The sequence below is a fragment of the Elgaria multicarinata genome, chromosome 9, assembly GCF_023053635.1.
Source record: "Elgaria multicarinata webbii isolate HBS135686 ecotype San Diego chromosome 9, rElgMul1.1.pri, whole genome shotgun sequence".
Lineage (NCBI taxonomy): Eukaryota > Metazoa > Chordata > Lepidosauria > Squamata > Anguidae > Elgaria > Elgaria multicarinata.
Window position 1 is genome coordinate 48,600,949 of NC_086179.1, and position 21,638 is coordinate 48,622,586.

A 21,638-nucleotide genomic window follows, 5' to 3' on the forward strand; every position below is an offset into this window, starting at 1 on the left:
TCTGTCCTGCAATGTTTGTAGCCTTTCATGGCAACAATTTCAGTCAAAACAACTTGGCTGAATAGTAAACATTCCCTCTATTTCTGATGTCCATGCTGTGAGTGCTGTTGCTTATGTGGCCAAAATGCCACGACCATCGCACATGGCAGAAGTATTGACATGCTTGGGAGAACCCCAAGGTTTGCAGAAACACACACACGCAGAAACTCCTAAGTGAGGGAACTACCCCTGCCCTGCAAAACCCAACGAGTACTGAACATGCTCCCCCCCTCCAAACCTCACTTCTGTGGGCTGGATGATGTCAAGGGGTGGGTTCATGATGTCACAGGTGGGCTCCTATCCCAATGTCATCAGGTCCTCGCCTGAAGCACTAGCTGGAGCTACTCCACCCAGGACCTCAGCTGGGGGAGTCAGTTTCACTCTGGTTGGGCTTTCACTACTTTGGAAAAGTCAAGCAAGGTGCTGTCTTCACTCTTCTGTTGCCTTCCCCACCATACAAATTTGAAGAAGAAGAAAATTCATTTCTGTTCCCTTCTGACAAGATAACGTTCTACAGTAATGGGTTTGACAAGTGTTAAGCTTTCATCATAATGTTAAAAATTTATAAATTACATCTTAAATGAAGCTTTGAAGTACAAGCTCCCGGACCAAATGCTACAGGAATAAAACCATCCCCAGAAAACCACAGATTCTTGCACTATTTTGAGCCCTTGTTGTGTATACCCCACTAAGAAAGTACTTACATTAGGTCTCAGCTCAGCTGCCATTTTATAATACTTCTCAGCTGCTTCATTGAGGCTAGCTTGTCTATTGGAGCAGAGGAAAAGAAAGGCACATTACAAATTTAAAATTCTGCAGATGAAAAATGACATATTATTTCCTTTTATTTTGAAATTGTACATATTTTTCAAACAAACCAAAATTGCTTCCTAATTATAACTATTTACTAATGAGTTTCCAGAAAATTCCCTAGCTGGTTTGAATTACATTTATCAACTCACCAGGGTCTCAATGGTTGGAAAGTGCTTAAAAAAACTAAATCCATATATTTCAAAGTAACTTTTTTTGCCAGCGGCACTCTACAGAACTTGCATAGTGTTTAACAAGAGAACTAAATTCCAAAGTAAGAGGAGACTGAACTCAGGGAAGGAGAGAGACTATATCCCTTTCCTTACAATATTATGCTCACAAAAAGTACAAAAGGGCTAAGCATTTGATTCCCACCTCTTTGAAGTGCATTGAAAAATAAAATGATTTTTTAGTATTTACACAGAGATGAAATTTAAGAAATACACAACTATTAGGTCCAAATAAAAAGCAATGTACAGTTTCTTACTAACTGTAAACATACCACATATATTTGGGGAAAGTAAATGAAACCACCTGAGACAAAGGCCATTGCTAGACCAGGGTTTAGCCCTGTGCATCCAGATAATTCACAGGATATCCTGGGGTCAGGCAGGGGTAACTCTCTCTTGCCCTGGGGTATTTGGCTACAGTTGTAGCCCGGTATTTCCCGCGGTCTCAGGCTGAGACCGAGGCTGTGAGTGTGTAGTCTGATCCGCGAGTAGCCGGGAAAAGCAGTGGATTGGGCGCAGCACTCCACAGGGGCACTGCGGCCATCAGGGCAGGGACATTGGAGAGTGGGGGGGGGAGTGGGGAGAATGATTTTTAAAAAATTGTTTTTAAGACTTACATTTGCCGCTGGTGCGCTCCTGCGCACCCAGCCCTTTAACACTACAAACAAGATGGCGGACGCAACGGGGCTTTCTTGAAACCCGTCGTGTCTGAGGTGTGGATTGGAGTGACAGGCCGTGCCTCTTCTAGCGCTGCTGGCCCCTCCTCACCACCAGAAGAGGTAGGTCTAGCAACAGCCAAAGTGACTTCCAGAAGGCTTTTCAGGTGAAATATTCCCAACCACATGTCATGGTTGGGAATATTTACCAAGTGTCAGGTCAGGTGTTTGTCCCTTGCCTTCTCCAATTGTGTACCAACTTCGGTGGTGTGATCCTGGTTACATTAAAACATGGTTCCTCATTACATCTTTAATGGGGAACAGTGGTTTAACATCAGTTTGCTAACTGGGATCTTAAACCAGAGTTTGATCTTGGTGTAAGATCCTGGTTAAAAAACTGACATGAAAACACAGTTCCATATTTCTGATGTTATGGGGAATTGGATTTGACATAACTTGTCTCTCAGTGGAAGAGGCAAAGGGGGGAAAGAACGAGGAGTGTATGGCTCTATTGCTTATTCCAAAGCATGGGTTAGCAAGGAGGAGTGTTATGTCCACAAGTGCCCAATGAATGGGATACCGCTACATAGCTGATCAGATTTGCCTGTTTGTGTGTGTGTCACTGAGGGCAAATCAAGCCAATACAGGAAACCCTCACTTTAAATAGGCAAAGCACTAAAAATATGCCTGAGGGAGGAATGCTTTCGGATGTTGCTGAAAACATTCACAAAAGGCACCTTTATTTTGGCTCATATCTTGTTTTTATATGTGTGTTTAATATAATTTCTCACAGTTTTCCTGTCTAAGTTCATAATTTTCCCTATTTACATTAAATGACAGCTTCATACCCTATGCAGCATTAGCGAAACAGAGATTAAATCTCTTTTACTCATTTTAATTCAATTATAAAAGCACTTTGGTACTGGTAACCTCCTTGCTTGTGTTTTTTGAATAAAAGTTAATTGCATCTCTCCACAAGGCGCTGGAGGTTTCAAAACGGGAACCCTGCCAGCAGGGGCGAGGAACCTTACTCATGGAGCCCCTGCGCATATGAGGAACCGATAGATAGCTGGGTTTCCCTACATAGCTGTTGCTATAGGGTTGGTTCCTCGGGCTGGGCAACATGTTGCTCAAGCAGCCACAGACAATCTTGCCTCCTTTTATGCCTACTCCAGGACCTGATCACTAGCTTATCTTTGTCCTTGTTGCCTGCTTCTGACCCTTCAGACTTCTGGTTGCCAGGACCATGACATAATACAACACTAGTACTGTAAGATGGTCATGGGTAGGGTGACCATATGAAATTGAGGACAGGGCTCCTGTATCTTTAACAGTTGTATTGAAAAGGGAATTTCAGCAGGTGTCATTTGTATATATGAAGAACCTGGTGAAATTTCCTCTTCATCACCACAGTTAAAGCTGCAGGTGCCCTGCCTTCTTTTATATCTAGTCACTCTAGTATAGCTCCTGCAGCTTTAACTGTGGTGATGAAGAGGGAATTTCACCAGGTTCCCCATATATACAAATGACACCTGCTGAAATTTCCTTTTCTATGCAACTGTTAAAGATACAGGAGCCCTGTCCTCCTTTTCATATGGTCACCCTAGTCATGGGTTTTTGAGCTAATCAGAGACTTAAAAATAGAAAATGAATAAATTGAAATAAAAATAATAAATTGAACATTTCCTTGAAAGCACGTATTTCATGGTGCCTTTATTTTTTAAAAAAAATGAATGCAATTTTATGCAATAAAGTACACATCATGAAATTTAAAACCAATGAAACTAAGAGACAAAAGAAACAACTAACCGGAGCATGTGAGCCGCATTGAATACAACATCAAACTCTGTGTTATCTAACTCAGCCGCTTTCTTTGCCATCTCTGCTGCTTCTATCAGGCGAGATTCTTCTAGGAGAAACTGGCCTGAAATATATATAGAGAGGACTGTATGAGCTCAAAAAGGAAGGCACAAACCAGTTTGAAAACAAAGTCAGAAAGAACCTTTTAGAAAGCATATTAGTTTCTATTCCTGGGAGTAACATTATCATATAACTTCAGTTGAACGACTTTAAAATACTTATTTATAATTATTTATATTTGTATCTCACCCATTCCTCCAAGGAATTCATAGTGATATGCATGGAGTTGTCCTAACTAATCCTCTCCAAGATCATAAATTACATCACAATTCATTGTCTTACCCAAGGCCATATACAGAAATGTTGTAGCTGAATAGGAATTTTAATTGACAAGGTGTCTACGCCATTCCACCGTACCAGAAATACTGCAAAGCATTACCCTGAAAAACTATCAAATCCTTCAAGTGCTCTAGATGTATTGAATAGTATCAAAAGTATCAAAAGTCATTGAAGGGTGAAGGAGAATCAACATCTCTGCCCATTAAAATAGACTGCCACTAACCCTCTCAGACCCACGATCACACTTAACTTGGGCTGAAATTGATCTAGAAATCAACTTCTTCCAGAAATGCTTAAAGCTGGAACCATCTCTGCTCAAAAATAAAGACATAAGAATTTCAAAAATGGCTGACGATTCCTCACTCCAATAGATCTAGGGGACTTCAATAATGGACAAACCACTGCCTCTTTCAGCAAAGATGGATGCATAGCCTCATGTATTGAAGCAATTACAATCAACTGAAGAAAATAAATCACTCAGCTTAGCCTGGCATGATGTAATACACCATGCAGGACAGTAATCAAGCAAACATGACAGACTGTACCACTACAAGCATCATTGCCTTCAAGAACTATAGCAACTGATTTAAGCAAGCACGATAATCAGGAGCTAAGAATGTTTGGCTTAGAGTTAGTTTTATCATTTGCAACTAATAATAGATAATTATATTGTCTTGTTATATAGGGCAATATAATTACCTATATCATTATCATTTACATTTATAATTATGTATATCATTTGCAACTAATAATAGGTTATTATATTACCCAGATCAATTATATAGGGTCTCCGACACAGCTCTGCTCTTATAAAGCAGCAGCAGAAATCACCTCTCCTGTCCCTTTCCTTCCTCGAACAAAGACTGACTATTTTCTGTAAGTTGAACTTCAACAAAAGATCAGGTATTTCTTATTTCATAACTGATGATGGCCCCATTCAGAAGACACCTTAAAACATGGCTTTAACCATGGTTCTTAAGCCAGAAAGTCAGGCTGTGTTCAGAAGACACCTTAAACCACGGCCTTAACCACCATGAATAAAGCAAAAAGCCTTATTCACCATGGTTTAAGGTGTCTTCTGAATGGGCCCATTGACATAAAGACATAATCAGCAAGTGATTACAGCTGTTTTTATGGATGATAGAGACTACAGTAACTGCAAACATATAACATGCAACAATTACTGCAGAAACAAGAAAACACCTTTGGGGTTGTATTAAATCATGCCCCTTCACTCACAGAGAGCTCTTCAGGCCAGTGGAAACCTCCATGAATAGAAGGGAAGAAGGCATTTTTTTGCTGATGTATTATTTCCATCACAGTCCCTTGAGTGACCCCTGTATTGGATCCAAAGGGTTTGGGTCCTCTTGAAACAGTGTCGGAGGTGGCATGGGGGTGGGGTCATTGCACAAGAAAGGGAGAATTTATGAAAATTGCTTCCTTCCCCTTCCATTCATGGGAGCTTCCTCTGGAGCAAAAAGATTCTATGAGTGGAGGAACATAATTGGATATAACCCTTATTTTTTTTAATGGTTTCACTACTAAAAACAAGTCTTGGAATAACTGAACAAAGAACTAGTATTTGTTGACAAGTTACTTCAGAGTAACCAATGGTTATTCACAATAATTATTATTCATTTGAAGTGCTGCACTTTGAAGCATTAAAAAAATAAAAATTGATGCCAAAAATACTCTCAGCACTCCAGGATCCCTATGATCCAGTTCTGCTTACAATAATAGACTGATATGTATTGTGAATTATTAACTGCATGCTACGTTAACCAGACTGAACTAAGAACAAAAATTAAAAACATTAACCAACAAAAACTCTGCAGGTTCAGCTACAGAGAACAGCATACTACAAGATCAGTTCTAAATTATATCAAGCGAGTGTGTAATTACAGTAATTTAATGTGAATAATCAATTTTATTATAACACAGAATCATTAAGTGATTTACAATATTAGAAAAATGTATTATTCAAAGGAAATTAACTTCAAGTCTCAGTGGTTCTTAATGAAAAGAATGTTATTTAGCAGAACATCTTTGTTGTTTCCTGCCTGTTATGATACAAATTCAGTTTTTTGAATTCAAGTCAGTGGGATTTTTGAAACCCTTATTTCTCACTTTTAACCTACCTTACATTTAAGTATCACACAGTTCTTTTGTGCACTATAGAAAATTGCAAGGTATTCTAAATCAAACTAGTCCCATTATTGCTCAGTATCATGTTGTTGTTTTAAAAATATGCATGGTAAGAAGAAGGAAGTATGTCCTATATCATCTTGATATTTCATGTATTTGCGACTTTATAAGGAAGGTTTCCATTCCGTGTAGATCGTGTCCTGTGAATTTTTCCATTCCAGCATGGTAGTAGGTTTCAAACTATCTACCATGAAATAATCCTTTTAACACTGATTTAGTTGTTGAAGAATTCCAGCACAATTGCTTAGGAACACTGAGGATTCTAGGGTCATACATGCAGTTCACATAGGGCATTTGAAGTTAGTGCACAAGTACAGTAACCTAATTCAAGAAAAAAAAATCAGAAACCCCAAACCACTTTTGCATCTTTCTTGTATCAGGATAAATACTTCTGATCCAAAAAAAGGCTCTAATGTATATGCATTAAACCTGTCCACATGTACATGGACCACTCTCGGCAATTCACATGGCAATTCTTCTGTAGAAACCCCTTTTCAAACTCTGGTTGATTACTTATAGCCAATTCACCAGGTTGCCTGAAGAAACCCTAAGATGGGTTATTTGTTTTAAATGTTGCCGGCCTGTCCTAAAGAAATCTTACCATGTTCTTGTGAGTTGCTGTTGATAGAGTAGGAAATGGAATATTAAGAGAGGGGTAAAAGTGAGGTGGGGAAGTAAATATGCATTAAACGTATTGAGGAATTATTCCCCATAGTCCTCCAGTCATTTTTTAAATAGCAAAACTTCCTAAAAATGGAAAGGGGGCATATACGTATTTGCCTGTGCTGACAAACCATGTGAAATGAAGCACTGAGGTCCATGAATTGACTGCGGCTGCAATCCAATGCACACTTACCTAAGAGTAAGTCCCACTGAAATAAATGGAGCTTACGTCTAACTAGACATGTATAGCATTGCAGTATGTATAATTAGATTCCTGAGGAGATGGGGTTATTTTGAAATCTAGAAATCTAATAAATAAATAAATAAAACTACCCTCAAATTACAATCAAATGTGTGTGCAATTGCTGAGCTGTTGAATTGAAAATCTCATGTTACAATAAAATGATGCATTGCACATTAAGTGAATAGACATGATGTACTTCTTTTACTATGATATAGAGAAATGAAAGGGACTAAGAATCTTATCTTGTGCCATTTTGACATTTCCTTTATTTAACCCAGTTTTGGAAGATAAGACACAATTCATATCCTTTGAAAATACAGATTACATTTATGAATCATTTCAATATCTGTATAAATACAAAGGAACTGTAAAAGAATGTGACAACTATATACATATGATGAAAAGAAACTCTGACAACACCTTAAAACTAAAATGAATAATGCATACAATATTGCTGAATTCTAAGTCACAAATGTCCAGTTTGGCTCCTCGATGAGTTGCACTATTTCTAGGGTTATTGCCACAAGTTTTATCACCTCTTGGTATGCCAAGAGATTATTCTTTGAGATTTACATTACTAATATGGAGGTAATTCCCTGTGGTTTAGCATGGGTATAGAAGGGTTATGAAATATACAAATGACAACTTACTAAAGCAAATTCATGAGGAATTGTGAGGAAATATCTGCAGTGTCAACCTGAGATATACTTCTGCTAATGGCAATTGCTTTGGAGACAAACTGTTCATACTTCATACTGCTTGCTGGGTAGTTTAGAATACAGCCATGAGGTAACTGGAATTTTTTGCTTCCATTTTTGATTAATTGCAGTTTAAAATGGTTAATCATTACTATAGCTTGTTGAAACAAGCCAGGTCCATAACCCATGATTTGAAGTTGGCTTTTTCATTTCTTTTCTTAAAAAGCAAAGTTAAGAATAACCATGATTTGTCAGGTTCAGAAGACAAGTAGTGGTTCCTCCAAAGCACAGCCAAGAGCTTCAAAACTCCTCCCCATGATCATGACATCTGAAACACAGCCCAAGTCTGCTAGTCAATCCAAGTGAAGCTTCCTATCCTCTATCTAATAGACCACTGCTTTATTCTATTCTCAATAGGCCTTCAATACATTGTCCTCTCCACAGTTTCCAAATGTTATTTCATTTTTAAAATATATTTCACCAACTCCACTGGTGCCTATTTTTGTTCCTCTGCATTCCATTCCCTGATGTATTACCAAATGGTAGGTTACTTTTAAGGCCAGGGTTGTAGCTCAGTGATAGAGCACATGCTTTGCATGCAAAAAGTACCAGGTTCAATTCCTGGCATCTCCAGGTAGGACTGGGGAGACTCATCTCTGGAGCCCTAGAGAGCCATTACCTCAGTATAGACAACACTGAGCTAAATAGACCAATGGTCAATTTGATATCCACTCTGTACTATTTCAGGGGACTAATTTGAACACAGATTTATCTGTAGGTGCACCACACACACACACACACACACGGCATATCTACACGATTAGATGCTGGGGGAGGATTGCAGAAGCAGGTAAGTTTGTGATCCTCTCCCCTCCCTCCTGATGTACCCTTAGGTGTAGACAAGACAACAGTTTTCCATCCCTGAACCTTTATATCCTGTATCTTTGATATTTACTTATGGATGTCTTATTATTACCACCTCAAAGCAGATGTAGAAAAGATTCAGCTCCATATTGTCCACACCTTATTGTTCCCATCAGAAACACAACAATGTATTCTTATAGTCATCCCATCTCATTTCCATAGAATGAAATACTTCATAACAAATAAGCTGCTGTGTTCTGCATCAGCTACAACAAAATATATATCAGGGGAAATCCTTCATACAGAGCATTGCAACCAAGCAGCCATTAATGTACATCTATGGGCCTTTGTTAAATAACGGATTTTTAAGGTGTCTCACTCATGGATACGTAATAGGCAGCCAGATTCAATCTATGATACTCAGAAGTAAATTGTAGTGATTTCAATAGAGCTTACTCTCAAGTAAGTGTGTCTACTCTTGCAGGCTTCAGCATCCAAATGGATGCAATGCAAATTTGGTCCTGAAGAAAATCAAAATCAGAAAGACAGAGCATTTCAATTTTTCATTCCAATCTAATTCAGCTGCAGGATACTTGAACCTATTTTATCTGGTGATTCAAATATAAGTATATTTTGTCCCATTTCTAATGTAACCATCTGAAGCTTACAGTAGAAACTTTGCAGAGAAAGTATCAACTTATTTTTAAAATGTTATACTTGCCAGTTCGCATAACTACCTGAGTCAGTGTACTATCTAATCTAAGCACAACAAAAATAAAACCCTTGTTTGTGTGTTTGTATAGTTCAAACACAAACTTACAGGAACTATCCCACTACTCAACAAGAGAGCTATCGCACTGGAAAGCCTGGGTAAAACAGGAAAGTCTTCGTTTGCCAGACAGCCCTTTGGAAATGCTCTCCTGACCAGGCATATTTCACACTACTATTTTCTAGAGACATGAATTCTGTTGAACTGCCTTAAGCTCACCAAATGGCACATTGCCAGCAGATGCCCTGATCCAGAAAGGGAGATCTGCTGGTGCCAGAGTCACAAATTTGGGTATGTATTATAATGCTCATCAGTCCCTGTTCAACTGTATCGATGTTTCTGAAGAAGAAATTAGTTGCATGCAACAAAAGTATAACTAAAAGTTGAAAGAGGCTAAGATAGTCATAAATCTTGCCCCCAAACAAAATAAAATAACCAGACAATGCATAACTTATCTTCTGTTTTGAACATCTTTCATTTGTATGGGATGCCTGCTGTTCATTTAACTAAATCAGTTGGAACCAGAAGGTTTACAAAAATACACACTTATAACGGCTGCTGTTTATCATCATCAATTAAGCTTACTCCATTTCCTTGCATTTGTTCAATTTCATCATTAATGAATTTTCTGTCTTCAAGTTAGAAACAGTAAAAAGAAAAAAGCTGATCATGAAGTATCTTTGACTGCTTAGTACCATACTAAGTACTAAGATTTTGGATTTAATAACTTGTATTAGAGTACCAACATAATCTAATACAAGTTATTAAATCCAAAATAAAAATGTACCCCACCCTCCCCATATTACTTTGGCCTTGCTTGAATAAGTTCTTAAAAGGGGGAGGCTTATGAGTCAGCACACTGTGATCTTTCTAACGAAACTGATGCACTTGTATGGTTTTCCTATATAGAATGTGTAAGGGGCTAATGAAAGAGGTGTGAGGGAGACTCTGTACATGCACACTCCTGTTTCTCTCTTTGTCATCCTGCTTTTGGGTCTGATTCAGTTGCAGGTTAAATCCCTGGTTCTGTGCTCATGGGGCCCCACCACTCAAATCCAGATCTGTCCTTTCTCCTCCAGACAGGTGGTCGATGCTGCCAAAGCTCAGAGTACAAAACATCTGCTTAATGGTGGAAGGGGGCTTTCAGCGATATGTGGAATAGGGCTAGAAGTAATCTTATAATATAGAAGATGTCTACATTTATAAATTTTAAATGATGGAAATAGAAACTTGACTGTCCTGGATTGATGTTCACTGTGGAATAATATTGATTTGCTCACCCAACATTACAAAGGGCTACTATCACTAGTCCAATGATAACAAATATGCTGATGAACATTTCTGTGTTTAATAAATATTAATTTTCTTCCATTCCCCATTGAGAAAGGCAGCAATTTTGAAGTGAGCTTCACTTGAATGTCATACAATTTACAATGAAAAGGGGCCTTTTCATGCTCGCTGTGATGCTCTGATCTCTGAATACTGGGGTCCCCAGTTTATGCTGTAATGGACGGAGGCAGCTAGTTCCTTGTTCTCACAGCACTGCCAGCTGGCCCATGGGGCTGTGGGGCCACAGTGCAACTGACACATTGGAACAATAGTTTGAACTAGCATGTTTAATTTATTTCATTCAAAGCCACATCCTGCCAGCAGCAGTTTTTCAATCCTTGATCACTTGAAGAGAATCAGTAAACTGGGAAACATTATCTATTACAAACTTACCATAATGCATATAACAGTTTCCCTTGGTAGGATCGAGCTGAATTGCCTTTAAGAAATACTTTTCTGCCTCATTCTTACGACCCTTAAGAAAAAGAAAAAGGAGAAATAGGGTGGATTATTTGGATACTGTGTCATTGCAACATTGTCGTGCTTAAACTATTTATGATCTGGCATTAGCTTCCATGGACGATTGCATCTGGTGAAGTAGTCTGCAGCTCATGCAAGCTTATGTCAGAATAAATTTGTTAGCCTTTAAGGTGCCACAAGAGTCTTCGTTACAGTCCTGCTAGAACAAAAAGTTCACGCCATTTTCTTCCATTACACTCCCACAACACCATGTTCCTTTTTGCTAATTATTCTTACACTGCTTGTAATATAAAAACAAACAAACAAATCAGGTTCATGGACCAAGAATGTTTTCTGCACCTGGTATATACGTTTTGTATCCAAGTCAGGGCCAAGCAGTTCTGGCTGATATTTCATGATGTCTATTCCTTGTTGCTGCATACTGAGGGGTTCAGGGAGGAAGGTGCCTCCATCTCCCTCTATCTCAGAAGCTGAATATTTCCAGCTGAAGCATAGGGCAGAAGGATGTCTTCTGGAAAGTTCATCTCAGCTCACTTCGCTACTGTCTATTTCTGGATTAGAGTGTTGTGGTTGGAAAGAGTGAGGTAAGGTGAATCTTTCCCATAACACAGGGCCTCTTCTCCTTCAGGTACCATATATATATATATATATATATATATATATATATATATATATATGGCAAAGCATCCAGAGAGAACTGGAAGTCAACCATGCTGCTCCTGTTCCTTTTCTTTTCAGACTTGTTGTTGGTTCATGTGTGACCCATAGCATCTCTACAGATTTGCGATGAGGTGAGGAGGATAAGTGAAATCCTGACTAAAGTAGTGAATGGGAATATGTGGGGACCTTGCCATGTACACTTAAGAGAGAAGATCTGCATGAAATGTTCACCTGCCAGTAATTGCCCATGCACAGATTCAGAGTTCAATGCCGAGTTTATCTGACAAGTCCAATACCTCATTCCCATGAGGAAATCATGGTGAGTGAAATAAAGCAAACACATAAACAATGCTCAAAAGGAGGAAAGGCAACTATGAGAGGAAAGGCAGAATTAGTGCCTCCTGGCAGAACTATAAGGATAATTTGGATTATGGGATAAACACAACAAACTAAAAATCAGAACAGGGCATTAAAGTTATCCTCCTCCTCTGGCAAAAGTTTAATGTCACAAAGCATTCATCTGCAGGTCTCCCAAATTGCAGACCAAAACTGGAACATAATACTAATGCTGACTGAACTAACATTTACATCTCTTGTATCATTGCCCTGAAACAGACAAACATTACTAGTCTTAGCCGGCTAATTCTCATGTCTCATTGCATGCTCAGATTTCTAGAGAAAAGGCCACAGCCAAAGAATTGTCTTCATGAAACAAAAAGCAATGCCAATTCTCCCCTGCCCCCCATCCATACAGAAAACATGCTGTGGGGAAATTTATCCACCAATTTCCTGAACATTTTCTTCCCCGTGTTAAAGAGGCTTCCATTTTTCTGCCTCAGTCTCAGGGCACTTTAGAACTTTGCTTGGTAGTATTTTTGAGCTTGCATTTGCAAGGTGGCCAAGTGTGCTGTGTGTGTGTTTTCTTTCACAACTTTCCATCACTCTGTAGACTCCCTGGCTGTCAGCACTTCCTGTTCTGAAAGGCCCCATGGAAGTGTTTACCTTGTGATGTCTTCCCCTGGGCTTTATCTCATGCATGGGAAACTGGGGAGGCTACAGGTGCTTGGCCAAGTCTGGTCGACCACCTGTGTGCTCGACCCTTGACCCTCATGGCTCATTACATTAAATAATGAGGGGATTGCCAGCTGGGTCCAGGAGGTTGTAAATGCCTCCCTGAGAGAGGGAGTGGTGCCATCCTCTTTAAAAGAGGCAGTAATCTGACCACTCCTGAAAAAGCCTAACCTGGATCCAGAGGACATTAACAATTATATGTCGATGACTAATGTTCCCTTCTTGGGCAAGGTGCTTGAGCAGGTGGTCGCAGGTCAACTCCAGACACTCATGAATGAAACGGATTATCTAGATCCATTTCAATCGGGCTTCAGGCCTGTTTTTGGAAGAGAAATTGCCTTGGTCCCCCTGGAGGATGACCTTTGCCAGGAGAGGGACAGGGGGAGTATGACCCTGTTGATTCTCTTGAACCTGTCAGTGGCTTTTGATACCATCGACCATGGTATCCTTCTGGATAGGCTGTCTGGGCTGGGAGACAGCCCAGACAGTCTATCCAGCCTATCCAGCCTTTAATGGTCGGTCCAGAAGGTGTTGCTGGGGGATTATTGTTTTGGGCCATAGCATCTAGGCCATGGGGTCTCACAGGGCTCTGTTTTATTCCATATGCTGTTTAACATCTACATGAAACAATTGGGAGAGGTTATCCAGAGATGTGGGGTGAGGGGTCATCAATATGCGGCAGCTCTACCTCTCCTTTTCAAGGTGAGGCAATGGCTGTTCCAAATCAGTGCCTGAGCATGGTTATGGACTAGATAAGGGCCTGAGGGGCCATAAGATTGATTGGAGTCTTTCCTTTGAGATCAGGACAGCACTCCAACCTCGGAAGCAGGAGTCAGAAATCTGCCCCCTCACCCAACCCCTCACAGCAGGCATGGAAAGAACCACTCTGGCTGGCCTCCAAAGTCTGGAATCCAATCTCAATGAAGAAGACAAAGGGTCATTTCAGTGGGTGGGGAGGGGAGAGGATTGGAAAAGGTAGGATATGAGCTATCCGGAGCTTATTCCAGCCTCCTTCCCTCAGACAGAAAATAAATGCCTGACTAGTGAAAAATGCAATGTGGCAGGATGAGGGAGGCGAAGATCACTTCTGCCACTCCTCCTGCCCTGCACTGGATGATTGTAAGCCTCCAAGTTCAGGGGCTTATGATCACTGAGAGTGCAATTGATAGGATTGCACCCTAAATGCCATTCTTTAGCAAAAAGGCTTCTGAGTGACTTACAAATATCAGTAGTAAGACAGACCGTGCCCTCATGCTTACAGTCCAAAAGGCATGACATGCAAAAAAAAAAGGGGGGGGGAATGGGGAGAGAGGGAGGGAGGGGAAAAGGAGGTTTAAGCACCATTTCTTATAACTAGCAGCTAGAATAGAAACCATTCAGGTAGTCTGCTGGAATGGCTGCCAGCTAGGTGACAGCTGGGAACTGCTGAAGGCAGCTGGCATCTCAGCAGAGATGATAGAATAGCCCTACTTCTCTCCTCTCCCTCTGGTCTGCAGCCGGATGATACAGGTCATTTATTAAGTGTCATTTGACTATGTCCTCCAAAATGTTAAATGATTACTAGGGAAGTATCATATTCAATCAATTTTCCTGCTCTTAAAAATAGTGGAGAAGCAAGCACTATTAATTTGCATACATTTTGCAAATCTTTTTGTCTGTCGGACGGCGTAGAACTTCATCATTTGACAGAACAAGGCTATTTTATTGCTAACTTTTGACATTTATGAAACTTGCATCTCCTGCCAAATATAACTTTTAAAACCAGATAGTGTTGGTGCTCCTTTTCTTAATAAAACCAGAATAAGAGCATCCATGTCCTGTAATACTTTGACTGACCGCTGACTTTTATATTTAGCCCATTACAGGAATTTAACCCAAAGGATGACTAGGAGGAAGGTAACAGGGAGAAGAATATTTTCTCATTTAAAGACAAAAATGGATGTGAGAGTTAGAATGGCTTAAATAGATTTACATTGTTGCCACAGCATGCAGATCCATCTTCCTGTGTAGGTGTTTGAATGACTATTGCTATTTTTTTTAAGTGGGATGATTTCTGATTTAATATTAAGATATTATTAAAGGTCTTTCTACCAGAGGTCACTAGTTTATTCTGGATGCAAACATAAATATACTATTTTCCAGCTACGAGAGAGAAATAATTACAGAGAAATTCGCACACAGCCTCGGAATTTTGTAAATATGCACACTTCACTACTAAATCAGTAATGAGAAATGGATCATTCTAGGATCATTAGGCCCATATGGGTATGTGTTTGGACAATGGTCCTCTTTCTCTGAGGGAGCAGCAGACAGGCATACCCTCCCATAAAATGCCTATAATGTAACATGAACTTTATAGAGTATCAATAAGGGGATTAGGCGTTAACTTAAAACCTTTGAAGTTGCTTATTGAATAGAGCAGTCCCAACTGACTCTGGATAGTTAGGCCCAACTCAAAAGCTTGCCTGGGCCAATGATCTCAGTTTTGTCAAAGTAAGGAAGGTGCCAACCAGCTATTCTGCTTACACTTTTCATTGGTCCACCTTGGCTCAGATGTAACTGTTCCCCATTTCCTTCCAGCTACATTCCTAAAAGAAGTGTGAAGGCTCAAGCCCAGTTGTCCATGAGCACTAAACTGTAGGTTTATGCTGGGGAGATTCGCAGAACACTATCCATACATGCAATGGACAGTGTTGTGTGTGTCTGCCTGATTACTGAGAGTATGTGTATCACCAAATACAGTGCTGATTTTGAGGGGTGGCAGGTAAGGGTCCCTCTCAAGTTTTTCCCTGGTGACACTCCCTCTCAAGGCCTGCTGGTGGTGATCTTATACCCCTCCAGCCTACTTCCTTGGTGGTCCAGTCTCCTCATGGCGTTCCCTTTCACAGCTACCATACCATGTGTCAGGGGAACACAATGGCAAGAACACATAGTAGGGAGAGGCGACCTGGGCCTGTGCTTCCACTTCCAGAGTTGCATCATTAAAAAAAAGAATTGTACCCATATGAGGGCAGCACTGGTGTTTCTCCTTTCAAGGACCTGGCAGTGTAAGGAGAGGTGCTGGACAGGTCCACAGCAGCTGCCATCTTCTTTTTCCTAAATGCCTCTAGTCCCCAACATGGTATCACTTACAGTGCTGGACTTAAAATAGTAATAATAATAATAATAATAATAATAATAATAATAATAATAATAATAATAATAATAATAATATCCTGAATGTTTACTGAATGGGCAATTCATCTGCAGGGGTGGAAGTCTGAGACTAGTGTTCAGCGGATGTGTGTGTAAACAAAGCAAACAACAGTTAGAATGGACAGAGTGGCAGAGAGATTCTAAATAGAGTTAAGTAGAATCGGGTGTGCAGCCTTGCTATAGGAGTTCCTGTTGCTTCCATTATGCTTTTATATTGGTAAATAAAGCAGTTATTATAGACACAGCCATCCATCTCTAGCATTCTTTCATTCAAAGTGAAGTAGTCCCTATAGCATTGCCCCTAGAACTTCTCACCGTTCAGGGACCACAGTAATATCCTAGTGGCCTTTGGCTAATCCAGTTAGTAATGCAAGATATATACCACTGAGCTTTCTGATTGAAAACTCTTTTGAAATAACAGAACCCAGAGAATAATTGAAAAGTAGAAAATTCAATTATTTAATAAAAGGTGACATTTTATTCAAATGGACTGACATTTTTCTTTGATTAAAAAGCTATAAAAGCTGTTTGCAAGGAAGGAGAAAATCTGCATGAACACGTCTCCCTTTATTACTGGGTAAGGTTCCCCCCCCCCCATTAACACCAGTATACTCTGACAGCTGGTAGAATTTTCTGTGTTCAGGTGAGGCAGCTGGCATACTTTTAATTTAGAATTCTAAGAAAATATGGGAGAGGTTAATGCAGTCAAGTAGCTCTGAATAATGCATTTGTAGAGATTTTTCAGGTAACAATTAGCCAGGTAACTCGCTCAAATTCATTTCATACATGAATGTTTCCATTAAAAAAATATATTAACACTTCAGTTAAACAAGATATGTGTGGGCAGGGGAGAACTTAACTGTGCCAGCTAATTACATGATAGGAGTTCTTGAAGTGTTCTGTGCAAAACTGAGGCTTTTGAACAGGGTAGCAGAAAGTTTTTTGATGGGAAGCCAAATTGGTCCTATTGAGCCTTCCGTGGGCCAGGAAACATGAGTAGATGTGGCCACAACAAGCAACATCATTATCCATGGTCATGCCCAATGATGTCATCTCTCCACCCTTCCACCTACTTCGGATTTTTCAATGGTGCAAGAGGAATGGGGTTCTATTCCTCTCTCGGACCGAGAAAGGGACTCCGCTGGCACTGCTCCTCCAAGTGCTGGCCAAATATCTAGATTCAGGTGGTGCATGCCATCTCCTTGGGGGCAGAGAGCACTGCGCAAAACCACCTGGCCAGCTCTTGGAAGAGTGGCTCCTCCTCCTGGTGCCAGCTGGTGGTACGCCCCATGTGAAGCCATTCGGCCAATGCTGGGGAGAGAAGCTGCTCCTCCCAGCACCAGCCAAATCCCCAGCTTCATGTGTTGTCCCCCATGGGAGCAGTGTGCACTGCACAAAAGGACTTTGTAGGCTGGATTAGGCCTGTGGGCCAGAGGTTTGGTTATTCGTACTTTGGAAAGATCAGATATCCATAACCGGAGTATCCAAACTTCTATTGAGGAGAACCCTCTAATGGGATTTAGTCAACTGGACAAGGAAACTATTTGATAATGGAGATGAAATACCTATGCTGTGTTGCCCAGTGCCCACTGTTATCCTCTGTTCACAAGGCTGATGTTATTCTGTTGGTATAAAGGCAGTTTCATACATTTGTGCACTAAATATGGAGCCTCTATCATTCTGACTTCCTGGCCGACTCTGGATCCCTGATACATGTTTGCAGACTCAAATATTTCTTGCGCTCACACTTTGCATGGTGCCACTTAAAACTTTTTAAGTATAAGCATAAAAAATGTAGTGTGAAGTGCCAAAGCAAGGCAGTGATAGCTCTCATTTTTGTAATAGCCTGCATGAAAAATAAAACCCACAAAGTCACAACAAAGAAATTAATTTAAAAAATTAAAGGGATATAATAATTGCACCAAATTCTTTCTAGGAATGGCCAAACTAGATATGAGGCTACATGCATCTTTGCACTTAAAGTGCAAGTTTTTTAAAATACAAATTTAAACCATCCCATCCCTACTGCAATCCTAAGCAAAATCTATTTTCATTCAGTTGGTATTTGCAATTGGCAGAAATGAAACATCTGGGAATTTTCCCCAGAGCAAATTTTCACCAGGACAGTGGAATAGGATGGAGAGGCATTCTTCCTCTCTATGCTTGCTGAAATACTCTTAATCACCACCACCCCACACGCCCCTGGTTGCTCTTTCCATTTTTCAAAAATCTACATGTTAAAAGCAAAGAAGCATTTAAGTCAGGTCTAGACTGGCCCTCAAAAAGCCACAATTTGAGCACAAAGTGTTCAGAATAGTCTTCTAGAATTGCATGGCGACTGCATATTTAATTTTACTTATTTGATTTATAACTCATCTTTTCACACACACACACACACACACACACACACACACACACGTGCTCAAGATGGCATTATATGCATTAATGACTTTATGCAATAATGAATTGTTACCATGAGTAGCCATTTTGGGAGGCTATATGGAGGGAGATGAGAAGGAGAGCAGGGCCATTCCACAAGCCCAGCTGAAAGAATTAATTTCCCCCCACTCACCTTCCCATTCCTTTTTCCGTGTGTGTCGTGTCTTTTTAGATTGTGAGGGTGCAAGGAGGGTGGGCATCCAAGGTGTGCAAAAAAAGGGAGAGAAGTCACAGGATGCTATAGAAAGGTTTATTATACAAAAGCCCGACACGTTTCAGCCTCTAGTTTTTTACGCCTTCATCACAAGACAATTTGTTAATAATTTCTGCAGACATTCTAACAACCCCCTGCAGAAGGCCTAAAAAACAAGAGGCAAAAATGCATTGGGCTTTTGTAAAATACACCTTTCTATAGCACCCTAAGACTTCTCTTCCTTTTTAGATTGTAAACCTTAAGGACAGGGACTTTCTTGTTTAATTGATTATATTTAAGCCACTCTGGGATTCTTTTTGGTTGAGGAGCAGCATAAAACTGCTTCAAATATATAAATAAAATAAATAAATGAGCGACTTGTTTAAGTTTGACTAGTTTGTCATAATAAGAAAGGAGGCCCATGTGTCTTTCATAACCCCAGTTAACCTTGTGTTTGCCCACCTCATTTCTAGTGAAAGGCTTTAAAATATGTGGCTGAAAGTTGCTAATTACCAACTTCCCTGTTACCACCAAGGAATACACAAACAATGTCATGTAGTCACAAGATGATGTTAAAATATTTCTTTTTAAAGGAGAGTGCCTTCTGTTTCACAATTACAGTTACAAAATCCTGGCAAGCAGACAAATATACTGTAATTGGATTGCAAGCGCTATGCAAATATAAATGTGAAAGTAATTTTTTTGGGCATGTGGCCAATTTCAATGGAAACAAACTTGACAGATGTCAGTTCGTGAAGTAGCTAAATTTAGGAAATGCTGTCATTTGCAACAGAGATGTGAACGTTCCTGATTTTGGATAAACATCTTTGTGAATAATAATGGCAAAATAAATTCAAAACCACGGGTGTCTTATGGAGACAAAGAGGGAGGCCTGAAATAAAGACGTACATCTTGCCCCCCAAAAACACATTGTTCACTTATCTATTCTCCCACCCTAAACTGCTACTTCCACGCCCTAGTAACACCCAGTCTTGACTACTGCAATGCACTGTATGTGGGGCTGCCCTGCCAGACTTTTGGGAAATTTCAGTTGTTTTGAAATGCTGCAGCTAGTTTGGTGGCTGGCACAAGCTATATGGAACATATCTCAACAGTGCTGAAACAGCTTCACTAGCCTCCTGTGCTTTTCCGAGTGCTGATTTAGGAACCCTGGTCCCTATATGGCTTGGGACCAGGGTTTCATAAGCACAGCCTGCTCCCCGATGAACATGTCCAGAACCTTCTACCTGCTGAGGTTGGTGAGTAGGAACTAGGGAAGAAGGGAGACAGAAAGGCAAGTGGAAGGCACCAATTGAAGGAAAAAGAAAGAAAGGAAACCTTCAGGTTCATAAAACTCCAGGTGTACAAGAGAAAGTTTTATTTTCCCCAACGTGTTTCTTTCTCAGGGAACTATGAATACAAACAGTATAAAACTATATTACAAGCCATTTGTGAAAAATTAACATGAAATCTGACTATAAAACTGGGGAACACTCCATTTCTGTAATGATATAGCCCATCTGTGAAACACCCTCCTTAGCGCGGTATTTCTGGCACCATGTTCATATCTTTCTGATATTAGGTAAAAAAATAAATGCTATTTGCCCAATAATTTAACTTCATAACAATGAAAGCAATGTTCTTCTGTTGATTAGAGAAGGAGTACTGTTCAAAAGCAGAGGGCTGACAATGGGAACTCCCCCCTCACAAATAAAGCAGTTCCAATTTAAATGGCAAAGCCCCCTTTGAGTTTGTTTGACTCCAATTGGGGGTCATATTCCCATGGAGGTGCTATGTGCAGCCAGGAATTGTGAAAGCTTGCATGTCCCCACCATTTCCAGTTGCAAAATAAATGACAACTTTGCACAAACAGGAAGGCTGTCATTTGAAATCATAACTGAGGAAGCATGTTAGATCCCATGATACCCAGCTGCAAATAATGCACTCCTTTTGCTGATATTGCTGATGTTTATGATCTAGCTTTTATTGGAGTTTTATATGGATCTTTTTTCTTTCCTGCTCTTGCAATTTTCTAGCTTTTGTGTGGTTTATGTTAATATATATGTTATGATTTTCCATTATTCTAAGCCATCTTCAATATTTTTGGCTAGGCAATTTATTAAATCAAGACAAACAGTTCTTTTACAATGCAGGATAGAGTGGGATCCTTAGCATTTAAAACTAAGACAAAGCTATAAAAAAAATTAAGGAAATTAATTTCAAATAAGCAGAACAACTGTGTTATTTTTTCCACGAGACTGCAATTCTACATCATAGCATAAACAGGAAGTGTTTGTGACCAACAATGTTCTATTCAAAAGCTCTGAAACCACTCAACATTTTGTACCAAGAAGATGTCATTCAGAAATGCCAATGGCCATATAGGCAAATCTGAGGTAAAGGCAGTGTAATTTCCTTTTGAGCTACCCACTGACGTGATAGTTTCCAAGTCAACTTTAGCACTCACGTACTCTGCCCAAGGCTTCTTGCCCCTCTGTGGCACCAGAGCAGCTAAGCCAAATGCAGTGAGGGAATTTATGCCACCTCACCTGCCAAGGCCCACTGTGACATCGGAGCAGGCCAACCATTCACTGACAGACCAATCACTCTCAACCTAGAGGCTATGAACATGCTATTTAGATTATAATTGTTAGGTAGTACTGTGTAGTCAAACTGAGATAAATACAGTGGAGAACATGAACTTGGTACTTTTGATACCACTTAGGCCATGGCTAGATGGGGCGATATCCCGGGGATTGTCCCAGGATCACTCCATGACGCACAGGGCATCCCGGGAGCAGGGAGGGATGATTCTTCCTTTCTCTCTGGATATCGCCCTACCCATTTATTTTGATTTTTCTGTGGTCTTGTGATGATCCCAAGACCGTGGAATG

At 40.1% G+C, this 21,638-nt stretch overlaps 1 protein-coding gene across 1 annotated transcript in view; it reads right to left on the bottom strand.

Moving 5' to 3' along the window:
- The window catches only part of TMTC2 (transmembrane O-mannosyltransferase targeting cadherins 2), a 209,503-nt gene that overhangs the window by 21,104 nt on the left and 166,761 nt on the right, over nt 1-21,638 (bottom strand). Inside the window, exons 9-11 of the mRNA XM_063133826.1 lie at nt 11,100-11,181; nt 3,545-3,659; nt 744-807 (exon numbers count right to left, since the gene is read on the bottom strand). Of these exons, the coding sequence (XP_062989896.1) occupies nt 744-807; nt 3,545-3,659; nt 11,100-11,181 (261 nt within the window). The remainder of the gene's footprint in view (nt 1-743; nt 808-3,544; nt 3,660-11,099; nt 11,182-21,638) is intronic.